This window comes from Stegostoma tigrinum, chromosome 11, assembly GCF_030684315.1.
Source record: "Stegostoma tigrinum isolate sSteTig4 chromosome 11, sSteTig4.hap1, whole genome shotgun sequence".
In the NCBI taxonomy this organism is placed as follows: Eukaryota; Metazoa; Chordata; class Chondrichthyes; order Orectolobiformes; family Stegostomatidae; genus Stegostoma; species Stegostoma tigrinum.
Window position 1 is genome coordinate 8,040,623 of NC_081364.1, and position 19,184 is coordinate 8,059,806.

The window sequence follows — 19,184 nt, forward strand, 5'->3', positions numbered from 1 at the left end:
AGAGGTATGCAGTCTTTAATTCATCAAGTTTGGACTGTGGGTGACATTTATAATATATATTTATATAATTTATACACATGCGCATACACGGACAGACACACACTCAATAAGCAAACAGAAGCCAGGGAGTGTTGCTGAAGAACCTGGAGACTGACAATAATAAAAGGAGACTGGCTGCAAAACTATTGTGCCCTTCTTTAGTTCAAATCCGTCGGGACTTTTTGGAAAAGCACCAAAACTCTACCCAGCTAATTCCAAATCTCAAATTGATTGCCGTCCTGAAAAAGACTTTGTCAAAATAAGGATTACAATCTTTCAAGATTTGATTGAGATGTCCCAGAACCTAAGGTAGTTGGCGGAATTAAAATTTAGAGATAATGGGAACTGCAGATGCTGGAGAATCCGAGATAACAAAGTGTGGAGCTGGGTGAACACAGCAGGCCAAGCAGCATCTTAGGAGCACAAAAGCTAGGTGCTTGGCCTGCTGTGTTCATCCAGCTCCACACTTTGTTAACTACGAACATACATTCCAAACCCTGCCCCAAACAGAATCTGCGTCCCTCTCCCGGTGCTTGCATGCCTATTAAGGTGAAATCCTTACTCTGACTGATTACAGAAAGCAGCAGTAACATGGTTGAAGTTGGCTACCGCTGTAGCAGGAATGTGTATTATCTGCAACTGTTGATCTCCCACCCTAACAGCGTTTATTCCAAAGCAGCAGAGCTGATAGTTTTGACTGAATGTATAGGAATCGTGGAGCAGGAGGTGACCACTCAGTCTCTCTTAGCCGTACTAGTCAACTGGAAATATTCATTCCAATGTTACATTTTCTCTCATTCACACTTGCAAGTCCCCTGTGTGACGATGCTGGAAAATTGTAATGCATGGAAGCATTACTACTGGCTGTGGTTACTTGGCCAAATATGGTTGTAAACTCTGGAATACCCCTTCTATACCTCTTGGCCTTCTTTCTCCTTATCAAAGTTGCCTAAAAATCTACCACTTTGACCTCAATGTCCCAATACCTCGACATGGGGCTTGGTGTCGAATTTTGTTTGGTAATGCTCCTGTAAATGCTTTGGCAGGTTACAAGTGCTACTTAAAATATGTTATTGTCGTCATTGAATACAAAAGAGTACACAGCTGGATCGGACTCCTGCTTCACGTTTGCTGATTAAAAGCTTCAACTTTTTGCTGTGGGCACAGTTCCCCATAAGCCACCCAAACATTCGAGTGTTGACTCTGGGCAACATAGACCGTCAGGCTGTTTGAAGGGGGAGGAGCCTTTCAAAATCTGATTCTTGTCCAGCCAGATATCCCTCTGCACACTGTCCCCTGCGCTTCTTGTGCTTGCATCCTGTTCCTCGGGCATCCATGATGGACTTCGAATGACACTCCACGAGGCTTTTGTCAATCAGACAATTCAGGGATGCTATTGCACACTTCTGGTGAAGGTGGAGCTTGCCTGGGCCTCCTAGTCCACATGTAGGGACATTATCAGCGCACCAAAAAAGTCCTTTGGGCTCCGACTGAACTTCACGGTTCACTCTGGAGATTGAGTGGAGGGATCCGTGGAAGAAGGAGAGAGTGGGATTGAGTGGAGGACAGACCTTGCAATCAAAAGGGGGTGAGCTCTGCAGGAATGAAGCTCCCACACACCACTCCTTCTCCTGGGAAAAAGTGCCGGATGGTCACTGCCCCCTCCAAGTGAACCTCACCCCACTGCGTCATTAAGGTATTCATTCAGGGATGGGTTTTGTGAAATAGGGTCTCTTCCAGGCATGATGGCAAATACATTTCGCCATTCCTTCAGTGTCACTGGTTCAACATGATGTGACTCCCTTTTGTTGGCGTACCTACAACTAATGGACTGCAGTGGTTCAAGAAGGCACCTCACCGTCACCTTCTCAAGGGTAATTAGGGATGGGCAATGAAAACTGGCCCAGACTGTGACATCCACATCCCACAAACAAATCAGAAAATCTCTCACATTTGGGATGTACTACTGACTGAATGTATTGGAGGAATCTGAGCATATTCCAATGCACAAATAGAGCATTCTTTGATTAGTAAATAAATCACCATTGGACATTGGTTAAAATCAACTCTAATTAAGCAGCAAGCAAAACTTGGGACAGCAGCATGTATTCCTTCCTTATGGAAACTTTGAAATGTATTGGAAGAACGGGAAGTCAGATAATTCATCTGTTGTTCCAGAGCTAACCCACACAATCTAAACATGGATCTGTGTTATACTTTTATGTTAGCCATTGAAATTAGATTCCTATTTTGGATAAATGCACACAAGCCGTCACAGATAAAGAATGTCCCTTGGTGGTAGTGGAGCCAAAGGCTATATGCAAGGTCCCAAGGGCAGTATTAAAGGGTTATTGGATGGAGGTGTATTGTTTAACGCCATTCAATATTCAGCACGGGGTGATGGAATACTTCCAAATAGCAGGTCTCTGGTGAGGCCTTACTGCAAGGGGAATGGATAGGAAAAGCAGGAATGTTTTGCTGCAGGGCGCTTGCAAGACTGCACACTGGGTACAGTTTTGGCTTTATTTAAGGTAGGATCTAAGTGCACAGAAGTTCAGAGAAAGTTCACTCCACTCATTCCTGGGTAAAGGTCACTGTAGTCCTACTGGACCATAGGACTACTCTCTCATTAGAGAGAGACAACTGTGGCAGTTTAACCTGAGGGTCACCACATCTCAGGCAAGGGGAGAGGGTCCTTCATGGTGACCTCGGTTGGCGTGGGAATTGAATCCACACCGTTAGCATCACTCTGTTTTGCAAACCAGCCATCCAGTCAACTGAACTGTCCAATCCCAATTCCTGCGATGGTGTGGTGTTTGTGGGAGTGAGAGAGGGGCGGGTGTTGTGGGCCTGGGATGGTAAGCTTATGAAGGAGATTTGGGACAGGTTAGGCTTGGGAGTTGAGAAAAATGAGAGGTGAATATGTTGAAACACTTGAGAACCTGAGGGGACTGGACATAGTAGGTGCTGAATGAGTGTTTCTGTTGTTGGGAGAGACTAGAACGGAGGGGACACACTTTAAGGATAAGGGGTTGCCCACTTAAGGTCAAGTTGAGGAGATTTCCTTTTCTCCATTAGAGCATTGTGCCTCTTTGGAACTGTCCTTGACAGGGGACAGTGGAGACAGAAACACTGAAGATATTTAAGATAAAGGTAGACGGATCCTTGGCGAACAAGGGAGTTATGTTTTGTGGGGACAGGTTGGAATATGGAATTAGGGCACAATCACAATTGCAATTATCCAAGATAGCATGGAATGGCAGAGCAAGTTAATGATCTGAACGGCTCACTTCCTCCAGCTCCACACTGTGTTATCTCAGACTCCAGCATTAACAGTTCTTACTATCACTTCTGTCCCTGATTTGTTTGTTTGTGTGTGGGCACAGCACAGGTACACACAGACAAAATCTTTGGCCCAAAGTGCTTTAACCTGGACAGAGACACTCCCATGTTCCCAATTTCTACAATGTCTTCTCTCTGCCTGAGGTGGTGTTAATGTGCTGAGCACCTTACCAGAGGAGAAGTGGGGGAGAGGGGGTTCATATGATCCCAGAATCCCACAGGCTATCTATGTACTAAAGGGACAGGAGTCAGGTTGGCAGAGGTGAAAAGTCATTGTTGAATCCAGCTGGCCGAGATATGTTTGCAATCGCCATTTTTGGAAAAATGGCCAGCATTTCAAAGCCTTGCCTCTTCAACAAAGTCACGAATGAAGACTTCCACAGTGAATCTGACTGCAATCTATCACCCTGGTGATAACTGTCCTGCTGGTTTTGCACAACAGAATTCGGGAAGTGACGCATTCCCATCCACACAGTTTTCTGAGGTGTTTGTCCAATAACTATCCATAAAGATTCCATCTTAATTCAGAAACTCTGAGAACATCAAAAAAAATAGCACCTTTTGTTTTAAACAATTGCATATTATCATGTCAAGTTCACTAATTACAAACAGGATACACTCTGATACGTTGCCCCACTTTGCCTCGTTTGCTGTTTGCTCAGTCGCCATGATTAAAAATTTACACCTTTCTGACTCTTCCTGCTGTTTTATTCAGCTTCTTCTTTGCTTGCTTGGCTCTGTTAAAGCGAAAAGAAAAGATTTCAGTTTAGCCGCTTCCTCTTTTTAAAATCCGTGAAGTTTGTAAATGGTGTGTAGGCCTGGGTTGTCTGACAAAGGAGGTAGGCCCAATGTCTGCAAGCTGCCCAACTTTGTAGGCCCCAGGTCTAATTCCAACTAAAACTGGTTGATCAATACTACTGAGGGAACCTCAATTGCCCCAGGCTATGGGGGAAACCAGTAGTTGGCCGGGTGGAATTAAACAAGCACACATCTTGTTAGCGGTATGTCAGTCAAATTGTTAAACTGTTGTGAAGGATCTTGTCTGATTGAGTGTCCCCGTACTGCACTTGAGGAAAGACTTCCGGGACCCAGGGAGAGGAGGTAGGAGGCAGACAAATTCAATACCGCATTCTGTGAATGAACTCATTATCGAGAAATGGACTAGTGCCTGGTTTCATACATCGCCAAGCGGCTCGGGAGGGAGATGACATTTCGCATTCCACGGCTGGGGTTTTAGGTTGGCTGCAGGGGAATGTAGGGAGGGGATAGGTTGGGCACAATGGCAGCACCCACGGTAGAGGAGGTGTGTGTGACTTCCTCCTATCTGGGTGCCCTATGGAGGACGCTCCAAGGTGCTCCCTTGTCTGCCCTCCCCCTTTCTTTCCCCTCCTACCCCCTGCCCTGCCACGGAGTCCAGACGGGTATCACCAACCTCCCAGCTTCCTCATCAGGGCCTGGATCTGGTCAGACCGAGACCTGACTCCGTCTGGGCTCCATCACATGCCTTTTCTTAGGGGATTCGCTATAGTCCCAGCAGTGACCATTGCTCCTGGTGGCGCTGCTGGCACATGTGATTGGCTGGTAGCTGTCAACAGACACAGCATCCCCTCTGATGGGGCCCGAAGTAGCCAATTAAGGATAGTGGTTGAACAGCACAAGTGTGGGGAGGGGGTTGCTGACAAGTGTAGGTTGGCTCTTCCTGACTTTCACACTAAGGGTTGGGGCCCCCAATCCTACCTTAGAATTCAGCCTGCTTTGGAGAGTCTGTAAGTCCCTGGTTAAAGGTTGAGAGAGGTTTGGGGAAGGACAGGGGAGGTGTCAGTTATGCTGGCCCATTGGGACAAAGAGTTTGAGGATAAAGGACAGAGAAGATTCACCAGGAGGTTGCCTGGGATGGAGAATCTCAGTTATGAGGAGAGGCCGCAGAGGCTGGGTTTGTTTTCCCTGCAACAGGGAAGGCTGGGTTTGGGAGGGGTGAGGGAGGGATCTGACTGAGGTGGGCAAAATTATGAGAGGCATGAGCAGGGTAGATCATGAGAATCTTTTCCCCCATGGCAAACGCGTCCAAGACCAGAGGGTGTACGTTTAAGGTGAGTAAATAGTTTAGAGGAGATCTGAGGAAAGTTTTGTTTCCACCCAGAGGCTGGTAGAAATATGGAACAAGCTGCTTGAGAGGGTTGGCGGGGAGGCAGGTGCTCTTGCAAGTGGATAGACACTTAAAATGCCAGGGCATAGTTGGCTAAGGACTAAGCACAGGTAAATGGGATTGGTGTAGTTCGGTACTCGTTGGTTGGCATTGACATAGTAAGCCGTAGGGCCTTGTTCCATGCTGTATGACTCAATGACATTCCCAAGCTGGGCACACAGGTAGGATAATAGAGTACAGAATGTCGATCATTCCACCCATTGTGTTGGTACTAATTGATCCCACTCCCCTGTTCTCCAACCTTCCCCTCCCACAAACCCCCTCCTACTTCCCCAAGTCCTAAAACCTTTCCTTTTCTGAATCTCTATTCAGTTTCCTTTTGAATGTTACTGAGCTGGTCTAAAGGTTCAAAAGGCAAAAGACTTCCTGATCAAGTGAAAATTGCTGAATTACACTGAGAAGTCATGTACAGCAAAGGGTTAGCATGAACTACTGTCCAACACCAGATAAAGGCATTGGAGTGGACTGTCTGATTGTCCTAGGTTAACCCCAGTACTGACATATAGAAACAGTGAAAATAGGAGCTGGAGTAGGCCATTTGGCCCTTTGAAACTGCTTCACTATTCAATATGATCATGGCTGATTGTCCAACTCAGTCCCCTGTTCCCTCCAGCTCCCCATATCCTTTGATCTCTTTAGACCTCAGAACTATATCTAACTCTTTCTTGAAAACATTCAATGTTTTGGCCTCAGCTGCTTTTTGCGGCTTAGAATTTCAACTCACCGCTCTCTGGGTGAAAGCATTTCTCATCTCAGTTCTAAATGTCCTATCCCACATCTTTAGATTGTGACACCTGGTTCTGAACTCCTCAGTCATCACAAACATCCTCCCTGTGTTTACCAGGTCTAATCCTGTTAGAATTTTACAGGTGTCAGTGAGATTCCAGTGAATGTAGTCCTAACTGATGCAATCTGGCCCCATGCGTCAGTCCTGCTGCCCCAGGAATTAGTCTGGTAAACCTTTGCTGTGCTCCCTCCATCACCAGAACATCCTTCCTCTGATAAAAGAGGCAGAAACTGTACATAAAACTCCAGGTGTGGACTCACCAAGGCCCTAGACGATTTCAGCAAGACATCCCTGCTCCTGTACTCGAATCCTCTCACTGCGAAGGCCAACATACTATTTACCTTATAAAAAACGGGCATTTAGCAGCAGGGACATCAATGTGACTGCTCTGGCAGTTCTAGTGAATAACTAGCTGGAGGTCAGGAATGAAGGCAGCATTGGGAGAGAGATGCGCCCTTGTACAAACTTCCCCAAAGTCATTGTTTTATCATCAGTCAGTCTAAAACAGGTAGACAAGACAACTGAATGCCAACGTATTTGGTCTCTCTTAAGGAGATGTGCTGGACCATGCTACCTTTCATCGATGTCAAAAGCAATTAACGTCAAAAATTAATACCAGCTGCTTCAGTCTTAATGTAATCAAGGAATGCCAGTTCACGACACGTTAAGCCCCTCACATTTGGGCAGTGTTGCTCTCTTTATTTAACAATCTGCCTAGTCTGCTTCAGCACTTTGCACAGAGTCACCTGCAAGCAGTAACCAGAGATAGAGAAATGAAGAGACATATTTCATTGTGTACTGCAACTTAACATGTCCCTCAGAAACATCTCGAAGTGTCTGATATACAAAGGTGTCACAGGAAGATCCCACAAATTACCATTAGGTGAGCAGATAATGAATTTGATTGTGGAGTCATAGATTCACAGAGTCATACGGTATGGAAACAGACCCATCCAACCAGTCCACGCCAACCAGGTATCCTAAACTAATCTAATCCCATTTGCCAGCATTTGGCCCATTACCCTCTAAACCCTCCCTATTCATGTACCATCCAGATGCTTTTGAAATGTTGTCATTGTACCAGTCTCCAGCACTTGCTAATGGCAGCTCATTCCATACTCACACCACCCTCTGAATGAAAAAGTTACCCCTCAGGTTCCTTCAAAAATCTTTCCCCTTTCTCCTTAAACGTACACTCTCTGGTTTTGGGCTCCCTACCCTAGGGGAAAGACCTTGGTTATTCAGTTGGCCTCACCATCGGAAATGCCTCTGCTGTTTGTTACCCACCAGAGCCACTGAAACATGCAAGTATAGGGCCAGTCTTTAATGAGGTAGCAGCTGTACCTCAGTGCGTAGCATTCTCATGTTTAACTTGGAAGGCTATGGGTTCGAGACCCCTGCTGCCATTTGCAGTGTGACACTGTTGACAATGCATTATTTTGGAAGACAAGCGGCCACCTCTCCTCTCTAGTAGGTGTAAAGGGCTCCGTTACACTATTTTGAAGAGGAGCACAAGTCCTCCCACATTAGGGGTGGCACTGTGGCTCAGTGGTTAACACTGCAGTCTCATAGCGCCAGGGACCCAGGTTCGATCCCAGCCTCAGGCGACTTGCGCAGAGTTTGCACATTCTCCCCATGTCCGCGTGGGTTTCCTCCCACAGTCCAAAGATGTGCAGGCTAGCTGGATTGGCCATTCTAAATTACCCATAGTGTTCAGGGGTGTGTGGGTTATTGGGGGATGGGTCTGGGTGGGATGCTGCAAGGGTCAACGTGGACTTGTTGGGCCGAAGGGCCTGTTTCCACACTGTAGGGATTCTATGATGTCCTGTCCAATAGTTATCCTCTCCCATACCACCAACATCAACAATCAGGCTATCTGGTCATCCATCTCACTGCTAATTATGGGAGCTTGCTGGTTCCAGGTTTCCCATATTATGAAAGATTACCGTGTGTGTGTTGGAATGGGGGCAGGAGCATGGGGTTTGAGGGGAGATGCTAAGGTACTTAGCCAACAATAGAACAAGGTGAAAACAGAAAAGAGTGAAGTTTTACTTGTCACACTCGGCCCTTTACCATCCACCAAAGTTATGACAGATCAGCAGGGCCAACCCGTTAGAAATTTCCCCTTCATCACAGACACAAAACACACACTCACAGACAGACACAAAATCACACTCACGCACATAGACAGACACACGTCACACTCACAGACAGACACAAAATCACACTCAGACAGACACATGCTCACACTCACAGATTGACACAAGTACTCACACACAAAACATACACTCACAGATAGACACAAAACACAGACAGACACTCAGACACTCCACAATCACAGACAGACACACATGTGCGCACACAGATAGACAGAAATACACACACACACTCACTCACAGATAGACACAAATACATGCACACAGCCACACTCACATATAGACACAAATGGACACCCACACACTCACAGATAGGCCTAAATATACACTCATAGATGCACAAATGCAAACACACACACGCACAGATAGACACAAATGCACACTCATCGTAACAATCACAGACAGGCACAAATATACACAGCCACACTCACAGCTAGATGCACATACACAGACACAAATACAAACACACACGCTCACTCACTCACAGACACACTTTAAGAGAGACACATATGCACACACTCACAGATTGACACATATGCACACACTCACAGATTGACACATATGCACACACTCACAGATGGAAACATGCTCACACACACACTCACAGATACACACACACACATATGTATTCATATACATACTCAGATAGAAACATGCATTTATCCACATGCACACCCGCATGCACACACCCAGATATGTACGCACATGCACATACATAGACAGGCGTGCGCACGCACACACACACACACACACGCACCCACGCACACACACACACACACATTTTGATTTTGCTTGAAAGAAGTGACTTACGAAGGAGAAATGGGCAAGTTCCATTCATTGATTAGGAAGGGAATAAGGTGATATGAAGACAAGGTTAAGAAAGGTTCAGTGAAGGATTCCAAGATTTCCTTTCTGGAACCGAAAGCCTTACCTTTGTTGTTCTTGCATCTCTGTTCACAGTCCTCCTGCGTGTGGAACCGGTTTGCATTGCCCATGCAGCCACTGTAAATGAAAGGTCGACATTTGTCTGTCTTCCTGTGGTAATACCAACGCAGTGTGTATCTGGAACATGTTCCTTCATCCAGGGCCAACAGGCAGGGGTCTGCTCAATCCAAAGGACAGTCAGCAGTTAATAAAATATAGAACTGTGATGCCTTTTTGTCATGCTAGAACAGGCCCTTTCAAACTCTTACACTTCCAACGCCATCTTTCACTCCTTTTTTCTTCTCCCAGACACTCCCTCGTCCTCTCACACTCTTTCTCACTCTGTTTTCAAATCCCCATTTCTTGGCTTTCTCCTCCCATTGTCCCTCTCTTTCCCCACTTCTCTCCCACCCCTCTCTCTCTTCCTTCTCTATTTCCCCCTCCATCTTCTTTCTCAACCATTGGCTATATGCCTCAGCTGTCTCTCATTTCTCTCCCTCTCTTTCCCTGACCCGCTTGTCACCCCCACTTCTTTCTCTTGCCACACTCTCTATCCCATCTTTTCTTGCACGCCCACTCAACATTTCCCTTCCATCTCTCTCAGCTTTCCCATTCCCATCTCTAACTCACGCATCTTTCTTGCCTCACCCCTCCTGACCTGCCCAATCTCTTATCGCTGTCTCTCTTCTCGTGCACTAACCCACTTTGAAGTGACAGATTCTCCTCCCAATCGCATTTCCAGTGTCCTCCCATGGTCCACCTTGTTTTTGCTGCCGATGCCTGCTCTTGACCATGCCAATTGCCAGATAAATGGATGTTGCCATTGAGCAGGGGCTTGGTTTTTTTTATCAGGTTGGATCAGTTTGACAGACTGTCACAGGGTAGGATGAAATATTCCACTGAAACTCATGCCCTTTGTGTGGATACAAGCCTTTGCTGCTGTAATTTATATTCTGCCTCTAACTCTGCAATTTGGAATTTTCATTTTCACTCAGGGAATAACATTTGCTGAAGTGACTTCCCTGTTTGTAAAGGGACTGTTGTTATGTCAGCAAACACGGCAGCCATTTTCCCCGTCACACCAGTCAAATAAGCGACCAATCACTTCTCTTTGGACACTAGGACAGCTTCCCTGCTCCACATCCATGGGATCTTCATTCTTCCCAACTTCAATGCATCTTCAGCAGAACTTGAGTAGTCAGGAAGAATGTCTCATCTGTCTGGGAGAGCCTTGTTCCCTTGGAAGTGGAGACTATGCTGCAGAATGATGACTTAACAAGAGGGCGTGACCCCACTGCTTCCTGACTGAGAGATGGTAATTTTACTGATTGTGCTTGTCTTAGTTAGACAAATACTTAATGAGCCTTCAAAAGAGAAAGATGATCTGGCCATTTATCTCATTGTTTATGGAGGGACTGTTGTTGTGAATCATTTGGCTGCTGTGTTTCTCTATGACAATTCCTGTACATCGTCCATGATTTGTTGGATTAAAGCACTCTGGGATATCTTGAGATCTTGCCAGGCGCTACAGGAATGCAAGCTTTTCTTTAGGCCTTCGCTGCCAATTTTGCCCCATGTATTATGCCCTTTACAAAAGGTGCAACTTTACTTCAGATATCTAGAAACAGCTTGGTTTTAATGTGGCTTGTCTTGTGTTACCATCTAGGCTCAAAATTAAAGTGGAGGACTTCTTAGAAGGGACAGTGTTGGAGAGAATATGTCTCACTTTTCTCTCTCCTGGCCTGGTCACCTCCAATGGTGACAGAACGGCCTATCACCCTGTCTTCCCAGTTCAATTATTAGCAGATTGAAAGGAGCTGATGTAGATGGAAGAGCAAAGGCAAAAGGATGAGTAGTGCCCCACAGAGCAGAGACTTTGAAGAGCTCTCCTGCTTCTGGGAGACATCCAAGCAGATGTTATATGATTGCTGGGTGCAGAGAAAAGCCGAACAAGATGTCGCACATTTCCTGAAGCCAGACTGCAGAGCACAAAGTCAAAGAGCAGGCACCCTGTTCTGATCTAAGGTATTACAGTGGCACTGCAGCTTAAAAGGGTTGTCTTGAGGTTGGGGAGGCGGTAAATGGTCTGGTCGTCAGCCCCTGTCCTCAGGAAAGTTCCCAGTTTCAATCCCTGATCAGGGTCCTCTTAGCTGCCCTGAGACTGGTTTTGAGGCCTGAGCCTTATTTGGGGAAAGGAACAATTGAAGTGTCATGTCCTATTGCTGTCCCATCATGCCTCCTGGCAAACATGGCTGTTGGATGTAGAGATCCGTAACCTGGGCTGTGGGCAAGAGTGAGTATCTCTGTGATGCTACACCCCACTGCATCCACCTCATCTTACCCAAACTTCCAAAACCCTTCCTAAACCAGCATCACGAGGTTCCTACCTTGTTCGGCGGCGTCTCTTCTATACCTTTCCTGTTGTGGCGCAGTTGTAGGGTCTACTTTATCGCCTGTCGGTGGAAGGCAAACTAAATGAGTGGTCCCTTTAGAATTGAAATGAAGGAGCGCGCTAACCACTTGTGTTGAAGGGTCCAATGCTGGCAGTTCCGTGGCGGGTACAACCATTCTACAGTACAGAAACAGGCCATTCAGCCCATCTGGTCGATACACTCTTAAAGAGCTTTCCACCATGAGTCATCTAACGTTACCAACCATATGCTTCTACTTCTTTCTCCCTCAAGGGATCATTGAGCTTACCTATAAATGCACCTTGGCTCAACAATTCCCTGTAGCAACAGGTTCCCTATTCTTGGCAATCCCTGGGAGAAGATAAATTTCATGAATTCTTTGTTTTGTTTTGGCTCATAAATTCCATCTTGGATTTATTGGCATCTATCTGATAATCATCAATCCATTGGTGCCTGCCTGATATCTATTGATCGATTGGTGTCTATCTGATATTTATTAATCTACTGTGTCTATCCGATATTTATCGATCTATTGGTGCCTGCCTGATATCTATCGATCTATTGGTATCTGTCTGTTATTTATTGATCCATTGGTGTCTGTCTGATATTTATCAATTTATTGGCATCTGTCTGATATTTATTGATCTATTGGCGTCTGTCTGATATTTATCAATCTATTGGTGTCTGACATTTATCGATTTATTGGCATCTGTCTGATATATTTCAATCTATTGGCATCTGTCTGATATTTATTGACCTATTGGTGTCTGTCTGATATCTATCGATCGATTGGTGTCTATCTGATATTTATTGATCTACTGGTGTCTATCTGATATTTATCAATCTATTGGGTCTATCTGATATCTATCAATCTATTGGTGTATGTCCGATATTTATGATCTCTGGTCTGAGGATAAGTGGATACACCCGTTCCATGTCTACCTTATTGTTCCCTTAAAGACTTCTCTCAGGTCACCCTCTGTCTTCTTTAGGGGAAACATTGCCAGTCTGTTCTGCCATTTCCATTAAGTATGTCCTCTCAGTTTGGCGTCACCTTTTCAATGTTCCTAACTCCTTTTCAATAGCTCTGTATCCTTTCCAGAACAGAAAGGTCGAAATGAAGCACCTTCCACTATCTGCCATGATTTCATTCGTGACTTGAGCAGATACTTTCCTGCCTAAGTGTGTTCAACTTGAGTTTGACACAGCTTTGGTTTGAGATCTCCGGGGAACTGAAAATTAATCTACAGCAAGCTGCTCCAAGCAGAAACTCTGTAGACAGTCACACACTGGTCTTACTCGCCTTGAGGACCTCAAAATGAAGCTTTAGTAAGACCAGTATGTTCATTTTTTTTAGTGTCACTTTTTCTGAAAAAAAGTAGACTTTCTACTGGGAAAGAACTGAAATATTGTTGATTAAAAAGCCAAATTCTGCTGAAGCTTCTTGTCTTGTACTCATCAGGACAATTCTCAAGAAACATCAAAGTGAAGAGGAAACAACATTTACACGGTATGAGAAGAAGGTGCTGATTGGTTAGCAAGTGGACTTTGGCCCATCCTCTTGTTAATATTTCAGGGCAACAGCTTAACCAATCAGAGTCAACCTGCCTGGTTTTAAATTTAAACAAAGCTTGTCAGTTGACTGTCAGTCATCGACCAACTGATGCATTCCCCATGGCAATGCCTCTACCAATGAAAATACACTTGCTAACCAATCAGCATTGTCTTCCCATACAGTATAAAATGTTGTCTACCCTCTATGTCAATGCTTCTTGTGAAATGTCCTGATGTGTTAAAAGCATCATTAAAATGTGCTTGTTTTCAAGCAATAAATCACAAAGGCTAAAACTTATCAATCAATCTTAGATGCAATAGGAAAATAGTGCAGATGCTGGAAATCTGAAATGAGAAAAGGGAATGCTGGAAGTGCTCAGCAGGCCAGGTAGCATCTGTGGAGAGACAAACGTGGTTAACATTCCAAAATGAAAATCATGCATCTGAACCGGGCAATGTTAGAGACTGAACAGAATTTTCAACAAATACAGAGGCACAGAGTGGGAGGGTAAAACATTAGGGAGGTCCTTGAATGGAGGGAAGAGAGATTGGTCGCGCGAAGCAAAAGGGGAAAGGGTAACAGGACAGAGGCTAGGAACACAGGGTTGGTTTGGTGCAGGTGTCAAAGGGGAGCCGCAGCAATGTTGCTAACGGTTGACATCTGAGAAAATGGCAACAGTGGTCATAGAATCATGAAATGAATATAGCAGGGAAAAGGAGCTGTTTGTGTCCTTAACAGTTCTTTGCAAAAACAGCCGAGCTCACCCGACGCTCCAACAAATGTCAAGTGTTGCAGATGCTGGAGATCTGAAATAAAAACAGAAAGTGCTGCAGAAACTCAGTAGATATAACAGCATCTGTGGAGACAGAAACAGAGTTAATGTTTCAGGTCCTATATGACGCTTCTTCGACAGTTCTCAAGAAGAGGCATACCAGATTTGAAAAGCTAACTCTCTCCACAGACACTGCCAGGTCTACCAAGTTTTAATCCCACTCTCCCACCCCTGCAAAAGCATTTGCTTCAGGTATTCAATGAGTTCTTTCTCACCTCTACATGCAGCCTCAAACAACAAAGTCTAAAACTTAACCAGTCACTGCATCATGATCAGAAATCTTTGAACTAGCTTTGGCTGCAGTTGCCCCCCAGCACCCTCAGCATGTTGGGTGGAGAATTCCAGAACAGTGCTACGGCTCTCTGGAAATGCCAAGGTACAATGCAATGCCTTTCAAGGGATGTTTCAGAGTTCTTTGCACTCCTCGATTTCGGTGCTTTATTGCGGAATGACTTCGCTGCATCTGGGGATGTTTCTGATCAGAAATCAAGGCAAGATCTGACCCTACTCAGTTAGTCACATTTTGCACCAGTTCTCTTTGAATCGCGAGCGATTAAAGGAACATGATCCCTGAGTGTTACACAGAAACTGAAAATGGGATCCATTTAGATCTCTGTTAATATTTTGATTTGAGGCATGTCAGCCACAGCACACTTTGCCCTAACTTGCAACTTAGTGCTATTTCAACAGTGTCACTGGGTCAGAATCCTGGAACTCCCTCCCTCACAGCATTGTACTTATCCAACACGGACTGCAGTGGTTCAAGAAGGTGGGTTCCTGCCACTTCTCCAGGGCAGCTAGAGTTGGGTAATAAGTGTGATCCAGCCAATGATGCCTGTATCCCATCAGGGAATAAAGTGAAAAAAAAAATCAACTGAAAGAGACCGGTAGAGGAATTTACTCAGTGTGTAAAGTAGCACATAAAATACATGAATTGTTCAATATGGTACATATAAGAGTAAGGAGGTAAAAATAACAGCAGGAGTAGGGCATTTGACCTTAAAATCTGCCCTACCATTCAGTAAGAACACCGATGATCTACATCACCTCTAACATTCTGCCTGAGCCCCATTCCTCTTGAGCCCTTCATGCCCAACCATCTTGGTCTTGAACATAATCAGCAACCAAACATTGACAGGAAATTCCAAAGATGCACAACGCCAGGGTGAAAAGGGACATCTCAGTGCCCTCTGGTGTTTGACTTCCCAGCCAGTGGAAACTGCTTCTACTGTCTAACAGTTTTACGGATTCCTAAGAAATCATCTCTGATTTCCCTGAACGTCCAGTGGGTTTAAATCCATCTCGCAGGCTGCTGTGAGCAAAGTTTCCCTAAACACTGCAAAGCAAACCAAGTGTTCAGTCGAAACGGGGTGAGGAATACTTACGCGTTTTTTCTGAGCTTTGGACCTGTTCCACTCCGTAATCTTCTGTTGGTTCATTGTAGCTTTCCACTGTATAGAAATGTTCATAGTCAGGCTCATTCCCGTTTACCACCACTCTCAGCTCCTTCCCTGCAGGTTTGTCAAAAGCAACAACAAAGCAGAAGAATTTAATGTTAATTACACTGTGTGCCAGCTAACATCGCCATAGTCCTACCGAACCAATGGGCTGGTCTCTCATTGGAGAGAGGTGACTAGTGATGGCTTAACCTGAAGGTCACCACACCTCAGGTAAGGGGAGAGGTTCAGAAGGACAGTCCCTTATGGTGACCTTAGCTGGTTTGGGAACTGAACTTACAATGCTGGCATCACTCTATTAGCAAATACCAAGCAACCCAAACCAATCAACCTCCATCCCTGGGATGGCACAATGGCTCTAGGGTGTGTAATAGCTCTTATGAGGCAGGTTTGGAGGGTTTGAGCTACCGGGAGAGGCTGAAGAGGCTGGGGCTATTTTCTCTGGAGCATCGGAAGCTGAGAGGTGGAGATTTATAAAATCGTGAGGGGCGTGATCGGTCGAATAACCCAGGTCTTTCTCCCTAGAGGAAATAGGTTTAAGGTGAGAGGGGAAAGGTTTAAAAGGGACTTAATGGGCAACTTTTTCTTGCAGAGGGTGATGCATGTATGGAATGAGGTTTCAGGGGAAGTGGTGGAGGCTGGTACAATTACAACATTTAAAAGGGGTCAGGATGGGTATATGAAGAGGAAGGGTTTAGAGGGTTTGCAGCTGGCAAATTGGACTAGATTAATTTAGGACATCTGGTGAGCATGGACAAGTTGGACCGAAGGGCCTGTTGCTGTGTTGTACAGCTCTATGACTCTATGACCATTAGGTTAAACCGCCTCCAGTCATCTCTCTCTCTCCCTCTCTCCCTATCTCTTGCTCTCTGTCTAGTGAGACAGCAGCTCTCTAGGACTATGGCCGCCTCTTACTACACAGTATTGACTTGAGCATCAGACACAAAAGTACTGGTCATGGAATGACAAGCCAACTTCAGTCTAAACTGAAGGGAAGACTAATTTGTACAAAATGCGGAGGAATGGGATTGTGGGAGATATAGCAGTTTGGATCGGAAATTGGCTTGCTGAAAGAAGACGGAGGGTGGTAGTTGATGGGAAATGTTTATCCTGGAGTCCAGTTACTAATTGTGTACCGCAAGGGTCGGTGTTGGGTCCACTACTGTTTGTCATTTTTATAAATGACCTGGATGAGGGCGTAGAAGGATGGGTTAGTAAATTTGCAGACGACACTAAGGTCGGTTGAGTTGTGGATAGTGACGAAGGATGCTGTAGGTTGCAGAGAGACATTGATAAACTGCAGAGCTGGGCTGAGAGGTGGCAAATGGAGTTTAATGCAGACAAGTGTGAGGTGATGTACTTTGGTAGGAGTAACCAGAAGGCAAAGTACAGGGCTAATGGTAAGATTCTTGGTATTGTAGATGAGCAGAGATCTCGGCATCCATGTACACAGATCCTTGAAAGTTGCCACCCAGGTTGACAGGGCTGTTAAGAAGGCATACAGTGTTTCAGCTTTTAATAGAGGGATCGAGTTCTGGAACCAAGAGGTTATGGTGAAGCTGTACAAAACTCTGGTGCGGCCGCCACTTGGAGTATTGTGTACAGTTCTGGTCAGCGCATTATAAGAAGGATGTGGAAGCTTTGGAAAGGGTGCAGAGGAGATTTACTGGGATGTTGCCTGGTATGGAGGGAAGTTCTTACGAGGAAAGGCTGAGGGACTTGAGGCTGTTTTCGTTGGAGAGAAGAAGGTTGAGAGGTGACTTAATTGAAACATATAAAATAATCAGAGAGTTAGATAGGGTGGATAGGGAGAGCTTTTTTCCTAGAATGGTGATGGCAAGCACGAGGGGGCATAGCTTTAAATTGAGGGGTGAAAGATATAGGACAGATGTCAGAGGTGGTTTCTTTACTCAGAGAGTAGTAAGGGAATGGAACGCTTTGCCTGCAACGGTAGTAGATTCGCCAACTTTGGGTACATTTAAGTCGTCATTGGACGTACATGGAATAATGTAGGTTAGATGGGTTTCAGATTGGTACGACAGGTCGGCACAACATCGAGGGCTGAAGGGCCTGTACTGTGCTGTAATGTTCTATGTTCTATGTAATTTATATTCCAATAGAGACTAGGCCAAAGGCCACACCCCTGCAGATCAATCAACTGTCAGGTGAATGTGTTCACATTGATTGATTGGTTAGGCAGAGTGTGGAATTCAAAACCTTCCTCAGAGGCAAATTTGGTGTCAGGAGGGCATTTAATTGGGCAGGAAGAGGACCACCATCAACTTCTTGCCTCTGCCCCACTTTGAGTTCATGGGGGGATGGCCCATGAATAGCCTTCGCCCAGTGCCACAAGTTGAGTTCCCCAAGTGGGTGACTGCCAGCCATTTAAGGACTGAAGGTTGCATTGCCCACCACTGGACAATGGCCGTAACTGGTTGCAGACACTGGGCATCAGCATTCCTGATTTGTTCTGGATTTCAAGTGGCTGCAGCTCTCTTTGGCAGATCTTTCACCTCCAGGGTCTTAAGCTGGCACTTCATTGGGCAGGTCTGGCTAAAAAGCGGTGATGTGAGGGACATGCAGCTCTCCAACTGAAAGGCAAGATCTCTGTCACCTCCAGGAAGTCCCACCCAGGCTTTCCTCGGTAGTAATTTCCTCCAATTCCACAATCATCTGGACCTCAGCATTCCTGCAACCCTGGATTCCCTGCCCCCCTTCCATCTCTCCACCATTGGCAATCAGGTTTTCAGCCATCAAGAGTCTAATTTCACCTCCTTATTTTCATCCCTTAAGGATCAACTGAGAAGCTATCTCTTTAAGCAATCGAGTCACCCAAACCTAACCCAAATACTTCTTTCCTGTTCTCAAGGTCTGTGAAGTGCCTTGGAATGTTTTACTGTGTCAAAGGTGATACACAAATGCAACTATTGGCTCCTAAAAAAAATTGTGAACTATTATTTCAAGAAAGCAGGGAAAATTAAGCGTTCCCTTTGTCTATGAGTCGGATGTGGGTCAATATCTATGGAGTTCTTAAGACAATATTAATGCAACAGGAGGGAGGATTGGAGGGAGAAACGCTCAAGCATTGTACTCCAATCTACACCTAATTGAGATTCTCTGTTGTCCTTGTTTGGATATCCTCGTGTCAGATGGAATATTTTGGTGGTGTATTGGGAACGTGACCTCGAATGCTGACACTGCTGTGTCTGCTACACACCAAAGTCCTGTCCCGGGATTTATAAATCAAGGCCATATTTAAAGCCACACAATTCTGAAAAGAGATGAGGCAAGAAACAAGTGAGAATGAAGATTGAGGGCAGGTGCACACAGGACAGCGACTATTCCGTTGCCACAATTTTGAGCTTAAATGAGATTTCTGGCAGAGAAATTACAAAAAGTGGAACAGGAGTAAGTGCAAAGACTGATCGTCAGTTCAGGTTAATGAGAGTGTAACTTTGAGCATCCCGATGCTGTA

At 45.3% G+C, this 19,184-nt stretch overlaps 1 protein-coding gene across 1 annotated transcript in view; it reads right to left on the reverse strand.

Moving 5' to 3' along the window:
* Positions 1-484: 484 nt before the first annotated feature.
* Positions 485-19,184, reverse strand: part of col7a1 (collagen, type VII, alpha 1) — a 443,464-nt gene continuing 424,764 nt past the window's right edge. The window contains exons 120-123 of the mRNA XM_059649672.1: positions 15,638-15,763; positions 11,842-11,907; positions 9,462-9,632; positions 485-4,118 (exon numbers count right to left, since the gene is read on the reverse strand). Of these exons, the coding sequence (XP_059505655.1) occupies positions 15,730-15,763 (34 nt within the window). The 3' untranslated portion in view covers positions 485-4,118; positions 9,462-9,632; positions 11,842-11,907; positions 15,638-15,729. The remainder of the gene's footprint in view (positions 4,119-9,461; positions 9,633-11,841; positions 11,908-15,637; positions 15,764-19,184) is intronic.